This window comes from Notolepis coatsorum, assembly GCF_963971535.1.
Source record: "Notolepis coatsorum genome assembly, chromosome: 19".
NCBI classification, from domain to species: Eukaryota; Metazoa; Chordata; class Actinopteri; order Aulopiformes; family Paralepididae; genus Notolepis; species Notolepis coatsorum.
Genome location: NC_140183.1, coordinates 81876030 through 81884227, shown reverse-complemented (window position 1 = coordinate 81884227; position 8198 = coordinate 81876030). Strand labels below are relative to the sequence as shown.

General features: G+C 41.6%; 1 protein-coding gene across 1 annotated transcript; it reads left to right on the top strand.

Moving 5' to 3' along the window:
* Positions 1-508: 508 nt before the first annotated feature.
* On the top strand, positions 509-6791 carry m6pr (mannose-6-phosphate receptor (cation dependent)). Its single transcript, XM_084336279.1, has 5 exons — positions 509-675; positions 2049-2158; positions 4411-4541; positions 4781-4907; positions 5050-6791. The coding sequence occupies exons 1-5, from the start codon at positions 645-647 to the stop codon at positions 5167-5169; spliced, it is 519 nt and encodes a 172-aa protein (XP_084192405.1). The 5' UTR covers positions 509-644; the 3' UTR covers positions 5170-6791.
* The last annotated feature ends 1407 nt before the right edge of the window (positions 6792-8198 follow it).

Below are 8198 nucleotides of genomic sequence, written 5' to 3'. Positions count from 1 at the left end.
TGCCGATATCGGCCGATAATATCGGTAAGCCGATAATATCGGACATCCCTAGTAGGGATGCACAGATACCGCTACCAGGCTAAAATCTGTATCTTAGAATTTCCCTGAAACTAAAATCTGATACCAAAATGCCAGAAATCTAAGCAAAGTGACTTGATTTGCTATATTTTTGACACGTTAATTCTCTCTAATGGATAATTGTTTTTGTCTAATGACCCCAAAATGACGGCCCAAGTCTGTACTGTTCATTAAAAGTAATGGATTGAAACTTGTTATCGGTCGATACCCAAAGCCCAGGTATCGGGACTAAAAAGTTGGATCAGTGCATCTCTACTTATGAGCTGATGATATACTGTAAGTAGCCTAAACTATTTATCTCACAGGATTTAGCTTTTGCATCCACCTCTCACCAATATAATTCAGATAGTATGCACAAGTTGATATACAATGCATTGCGTATGTTATGTAATATTCTCTTTCTTTGGATGTGTTTTCGTGACAGCTTCACGGTAGAGACGAAGGTTGGCGATGAGAATTACAAATATGTGTTCCAACTATGTGGAGACGCAGGCGGGGTGCCAGGGGCTGGGCTCATTCAGGAGAAAAGCCAAGGAAAGCCAGATAAGAAACCAACTGTAATCGGCATGTACAATGCAACGCAGGCCATTGGCGGAAGTAAGTATCTGCAAAATAATATAGTTGTATAGCTTATTATGACATCATGACTAGGATCAATACAATATTTGTCAAAAAAAAATTACTCTAATGCTAAGTTGCCAATATTCAATTTCTTTCATTTTTTGCTTGATTTTTTCATGAAGATAGTATGAAAAATAGACATTTCCTTGCGAGTGTCCCATATTCTGGTTATGGGCGAACTAAAATATTATTGTGTATATAAAAAAGAAACATTACTGTAGGGGTGGAATGGTTCACAAAAATCACGGTTTTGGGGTCACGGATTTCAGTACGGCTCAGCGTGGAGAAAATTCCATTGCTAATTCAAATAGTATTTGGTTAAAGACATTTTTTGTTTTGCCTTCAATGCATTAGCTGAAATTTTTTCTCATTCCAGTGTAACCGCTCTGTTTTGGATTTAAACGCAGCGGGTATGAATTACTAATGTTAACTGAACTTAGTATTCCTTATTTTTAGTATTGTATGACAGTAAATCGAAATAGTTTGCTTGTCCTCATGGTACCAAATGGTACCAAAGCACCTCAAAGGCCCTAAAAGCAAGACTACAAACATCACAAAACAAACTGGTCAGATTACTGCTTGACCTTACTCCTAGAACCCACCTCACCCCTACCCATTTTGACAACCTAGGATGGCTTAGAGTAGACGACAGAGTACAGCAACTTGCAACAGGCCTGTCTACAAGATACAAGAGGTCTGCATCCTCTTAACAATTGTTTGTATTGAGCCGTACTGTATTGTACCCATTCTGCAATCTGTTAATAAAGTTTTCAATCAATCAATCAATCAATAGTCAAAGGCCAGTTTATACAAACAAAAGCACTCCACCCATACCCCAGGAGTGATGCATTAGGCTACAGCAAAGGGTTACACAGTACCAACGTAAACCAAACGGTCTCTAGGTGCCCCGAACCGTGATTGTCGAACCGAGCGGTTTGGCTTTTCTTTTTTTACACAAACCGTTCCATCCCTACTGTTTAACCTCTTAACCCTTTCACTACCACACTACAGAAGGTTAACCCCTTCACTACCACACTAGACTGAAAGGGTTACCCCTTTGTCATGTGGAAGTGAAAGGTTAACCTTCTGTATTGTTGCAGTGAAAGGGTTAACCAATTTGATATTGCGGTAGTGAAAGGGTTAACAAGAAAGAAGATGTCGGGACCTCACTCATGGGAACCACTGCATGAATAACTGACATAGTTATCTTTTAAAACCTTCCAAATACGCTAATAACAATTAACAGAGTAAAAGCTTCAGAATGGTAGTGCGTTTATTTTTCTTCATAACTGGCTTTAACCTTGCCTAGTAATATCTCTTGAGTCTTTGCACTCTGCTGCCCTCCACAGGTGACTGGGTGATGCTCGTCTACAGAAATGGTGATAGCTATCACGAGCATTGTTCTAACGAGATAAGGAAAGCCATTGTGATGATCTCCTGTGACAGAAAGGTGGAAATGGTAAGAGAGATTAAAAGAGATGGTGTGGTCATTCATAATAAATAAGACTTACTATATCGCTCTTCTAGAACTCAAAGTCGCTATACACTAAGGGGCGGAGATAGTGAGACAAACCACAAACAACACAAAGACACAAGGGTGGATTGGGGGGGGGGGGGGGGGGCGTCTATACTTTCCGTAGCCGCATTTCTGCAGACCCCTCTCTGATTGGTTGAGCCCATTTCTGCAGACCCCTCTCTGATTGGTTGAGCGAAGCCCCTCTCTGATTGGTTGAGCGAAGCCCCTCTCTGATTGGTTTAGCTCGTCACGCAGCAAAAGGCGAGCGTAATGTTATCATATCAAGAAGATAAAAAGAAATTTACTACCAGATTCAGGTATAACGTTATTTCGTGTGACAACACAGCCAGCTGTCAGAAACTGTACATTGTAACGTTATATGTTATTTCGCGTTTTATTCATAACGTTATGCACATTGTAACGTTTTACAACATAACGTTATGTTATGGGTAAAGTTTACACTGTCTTTCTTCTATTATAACCCTGCCCATTTGATGTTCCCAAACATTTTGGGAACATCATATTCAGAAAGTATCACAGAGACTTCTATTGACCAAGGAATTAGTTATTATTAGTAAGACACAACATTTCAATCAAACATATAACATGTGTTTCATCATACCAACTGATCCTGGTGTGACAATACCTAACATTTAGATTAACCCAGTTAATGCCTTAACTAGACAGTTACAATGTAACATTTAGATTAACACAGTTAATGCCTAACTAGACAGTTAGAAGAAAGCAGGAAGCCAGCACTCTCAGATTCAAAGTTTTAATTGCAGCTTGGAACATACATGTTTCGGAACCAATGTGTAACTAGACAGTTACAATATAACATTTATATTAATTAACCCAGTTAATGCCTTAAGAGAAAGAGTCTGGTGGTCAATGTCACTTCGGATTGCTGATTGCTACGGACTTTACTCCTGTTGGGAAACTATAGCGATGGTCTGTGCTCGCCACACGAGCCGGCGTCTACCCCCGAGCTTAATTTTACCAATCAGAGAGGGGCTTCGCTCAACCAATCAGAGAGGGGTCTGCAGAAATTGGCTCAACCAATCAGAGAGGGGTCTGCAGAAATGCGGCTACGGAAAGTATAGACGCGGGGGGGGGGGGGGCTAAGAGAAGGCAGTGGAGAGGAAAATGGGTCTTGAGGTGGGATTAGAAAACTGCGAGGGACTCTGAGTCTCTAATGCCTTGGGGAATGAGTTCCAGAGCCTGGGAGTTGCCCTGGAGAAGGCTCTGTCCTCAAAACAGGGAAGGTAGAACATGTAGGTAGAGAGAATCTGATCTGAGGGACCAAGAGGTTGGAAAGGAGGTCAGTATGGAGGGGGGGGGGGGGGGGGGGGTTGAAGTAGGTGAAGACCAAGATTTAGTAGTTGATACGGTGGGAGTTGGGAAGCCAGTGGAGGTATTTTAGGACTGGAGTGATATGGTGCCAGGATCTGGTGTGAGTTAGAAGTCAGGCGGGCGGATGCGTTCTGGACCAGTTGGAGTCCGTTAGGTTGACAGTGGCTCAGGAGGTAGAGCGGTCATCTGGTAATCGGAAGGTTCCTGGTTCAATTCCGGTTCCTCCCGGCAGCTTGTTTACACGAGAGGAAGACAACAACGTTAGCTGAGCTCTCTCATTGTCAGAAGCTAGGCATGGTCAGACGGCAACGGATCTCATCACTGAACTCAACACTGAGCATGCGCGGGCAGGTGTGAGTGTGTGTGTGAGACATGCGTCTGTCATCACAATGTAATATTGGCCTCTGGCTTTTAGTCGGGCTAGGGCTTAGTAATAGCTTAACTTGTCAGGCTAGGGGTAGGGCCGGGCCTGAATGCCGAGGGCTGGGGCCGAAATATCAGGCCTGTGTAGACTTCTAGCACGCACCCGTGCCCGACTTTGGCAACGGCTCGCGCAAGGTTAGATGACACCATTCTAAGGGACCTTTAACGACGAAAACACTGCTGGGCAAACGAAAATGCCAGCTATAACGCCGTTGCCATTCCACTTGGATGTGCAAACGAAATTGTTCGAAAATGCAACGTTGTTGTTTTCCCCTCGTGTAACCTTAGCCTAAATGTGGGTTATAGCAATGGGACTGGTGCGTGATCAGTCACTTAGTGTGATCAACTGACCTTTCTCCTTTTTTTTTCTTTTTGCGTTTGTGTCACAATCTCTCTATCTCTCGCTCTCTCACTGTCAGGGTGAGCTGACAATAATTCTGGAAGACAGGGATAGAGACCAGGACTGTTTCTACCTCTTTGAGCTGGACTCCAGTGCAGTGTGTCCTCCTCTGCCGTCTCAGCTCAGCACTGGCTCCATTCTGCTCATAATGTGAGTAAAACACACTTAACGACTAAATAGATTAGCACATAGCATTAAATGATCATTTAAAGCAACAAGCTATTATTAGGTAACTTTACTGTTTAGTTCTTGATCGTTTTATTTTAAAGCTTTACATGTGTATGGTCTCTGGTGTGGAGTGACATATTGCATGTAGTTTTCGTTGAATTATGAAATTAAGTAAAACAGTCAATCAGCTAATCATCCAATCATCCCCTCTATTATATCAGCGGTTTCTGCCTCCTGGCTGTGTACCTCATTGGAGGATTCCTTTACCAGCGGTTGATCGTGGGAGCAAAAGGAATGGAGCAGTTCCCCAACTATGCTTTCTGGGTGGAGGTTGGCAATCTGACAGCGGTAAGGGTTGCACCCTGAGACTGGGGATGTCTTGACAGCTTTAGTAATAAGTCATACCAGTCAGTTCTTCTGGATTTACAATATCCTTTTTACCCTCCTCAGTATTGTTATTTTTTAATGAATGTATCTATTTTTATCACAGGATGGATGTGACTTTGTCTGCCGGTCACGGAATCGAGAAGAAGCGCCAGCCCACAGGGGTGTGGCCACAGAACCCGAGGAGGAGCCTGAAGAGAGAGATGACCACCTACTACCCATGTGACCTGGATATGTGTAAAGTGGGAGAGGATTTTCTTTCCCCCCTTGTGTGATGCTGTTGACTATTTCAGAGGTTAGATGAAGTTTCTGCCAGACACTGGTCTAAGGTCAGTTTCCCCTGCTGGTTTAGGTCAGGACTTGTTGACGCTATGCAGATCCTAGACTTGTGCCTAAGGGCAACTTCTCTGACCAGTTTGTTACAGAGGCACAGGGGCGTGTCGCTCAGACGGCTGACATACCTTTGACCTCAAGCACCTCATTCAGCTATTTGATTTCAAACGGATTGAATTATAACAGGTGGCAAAGTGACAACAAAAAGTTAGTCCTCTGTCAAAAACCTGGCACAAAAGGGAGACGTTGAGATGTAGATGAGTTTCTACGTGGCACTGGCAGTGAAACATTTTGTGGTAACGCACAAATGCATAACCGCACATCTCCTTATGTTCTGCTTAGCTGTGTGCTGTGCACTGACACTTCAATTCACCTATCACAAGCTCCAGAGGGCGGAGCTTGGGATGGGTCAATTGGGTCAGGCATTATGTGAGCTTCTTTACCTGTGTAATAAGGATTTAATTTGGGTTTGGCATATTGCAAAACTATCACCTGTGTGATAACTAAGCCCACTTAACCCTATTACAGTGAATGTATTTACCAGTGATACATTGAATTGCAGGTACAATGTTAATGGAACCGTTTGTAATTACAGCCTTATTACACAAAATGTTAAGTCACTAATGTCTGCTTATAAATGTAACTACACAGTCCAATGATGAAATTGTAACACATGAAATCCGACATTCGGAATTTAAATGGCTTCAAGTATATATCTACTGGATGGGCTGTATGAATTTTCATATTATGCCTAAACATACCAAATCACTTATGTTCATAATGGTTAAAAAACCATTTAATATTGATATCTAAACACAAAAGGGGTAAACCCTGAACTGTCATGTCTGCCCGCCCCATGCTACAGTACTACCCAAACACCAGATGCACTGCTAAGATGTAGAATAGACTTTGACCAAACGCAGGACACTCCTTCTCTGGAATATAGTTCCTATGTTGAGTGGCATAGGAGGCTTATTATCAAATGTCTATATGCCTACTGAGATGATCCTTGCCTTGGTCGTGAGTACTGGTATGAGTTTTAATGAGTTTTCTGATATTATTAATGCTGTGATATATATTAGGGGAAAAAGCAGGCACTTTGGACTTGAAAAGAAGCAACTGAAGCTATTTCTATAGTGAAACAGAAGACTTTGTTACACACCGTCTGTGACTTGTGGATGATTACTTGTTTTGATAGTTTGTCTCTTACATTTCTTTGTGGTGTTCTTTTTTTCTTTCTTTTTTACGTTTACCTTTCTATGCTTAGTTCAACCAATATGAAATTATGCATTTGTTACAGATCTGGTAGGATAGAGATGGATGAAATTTCACAGAATATTGGTGAATTATTTTTAAACCAACCAGCTCTGGGTTGAATGGGCCTGTTTGAGAGCCCTGAACTTTTGGCTTGAGTTTACTTTGACTGTCTTGGAAAGACAGTCAAAGAATACAAATAGTTTGTTTTTGGCTTTTGCATTAAAAAGTAAAATATGAAGTTGATGTAATTAAATGATTATGCATTTCTTAAGTGTGTGTATGACTTAGTGTATAAGAGCATTTAACATTATAATTCCACAGTGGTGGCCTGGAAAGTAATTAAGTGTATATACTCAAATACTGCACTTAACAAAAAAATCTGAAGTACTTTTTACTCTGTACTTTTACTCAACTACATTTCTAAGGAAATATTGTACCTTTTACTCCACTACATTCATCTGAACCCCTCGGTTACTAGTTACCTTGATAAAACAGTTTTTTTGCATAGAAAACATGGTGTATTTGGATGAAGATTATGAACTTGGAGGATGTTATCAGAGCAGCATAACTGGACCACATACTACTTTACCATAACCTTTAGATGTCAATGGTTTGAGAATTGAACCCCAAGCACTAGAATACACAAACATGTACTGTAGAATGCATACTTTTACTTTTGATACTTGCGTACATTCAATATTCAACACTCATCTACTTTTACTTAAGTAGGATTTTGAATGCAGGACTTTTACTTTTACCATAGTACTATTTTATCTGGGTATTTCTAGTTTTACTTAATGCCTCTTTTCCATTGCATGGTACCTACTCGACTCTACCCTACTCTACTCGCTTTAGGTACCAGGTACTTTGGTAATGGAAAACCGAAAATACCGAGTAGAGTAGAGTAGGTACCATGCAGTGGAAAAGCGCCATAAGTGAAAGTGTACTTCCACCACTGTAATTCTAAGGATAGTTTTAAGTAAATGAACCGTTGGAAAAACATTCAGTATTTTATATTTATCATCAACAAACATCTACAAGCGCAATACAGGCAACATTTTATATGTTCACACTATGAGCAATCACAAAACACCATAGAAACATGTAGAGTAGACGACAGAGTACAGCAACTTGCAATGGGCCTGGTCTACAAGATACACTACGCGACCAAGGTACCCATGTACATGTCAAAATACTTCCCAAAGGTCAGTGAATACCACGATCACAACACCAGAGGGAGCTCCACAAATCATGTAAAACCCAGATTCGGCTCAAACAAGGGACTAAACACGTTTCGCAATTATGCCACATCAATGTGGAACGCCCTGCCTAAAGCTGTAAAGGAATGTGAATCACTACCCACCTTCAAAAACACTCTCAAAAAACACCTACGTGAGACTGCAATTCGAAACTGGCCCCTACAAATGTCCTAACCTAGTTGTACAGTAAATGACCAAGTAAGGCTTTGTCAACATTCCAATGTACAGTGTAAAATGTGTGTGTGTCCCCTACCCAACCCCCCCCCCCCCCCCCCCCCACCTCCAATGTACAGCCCTCACCCAACCCACCCAACCCCACCCCACCAACCTCCTCCAATGTACAGTTTCTACGCCAAATGTATATACACTCCTTTTCTGGACACTTTTGTATCACAAACAGTACTGT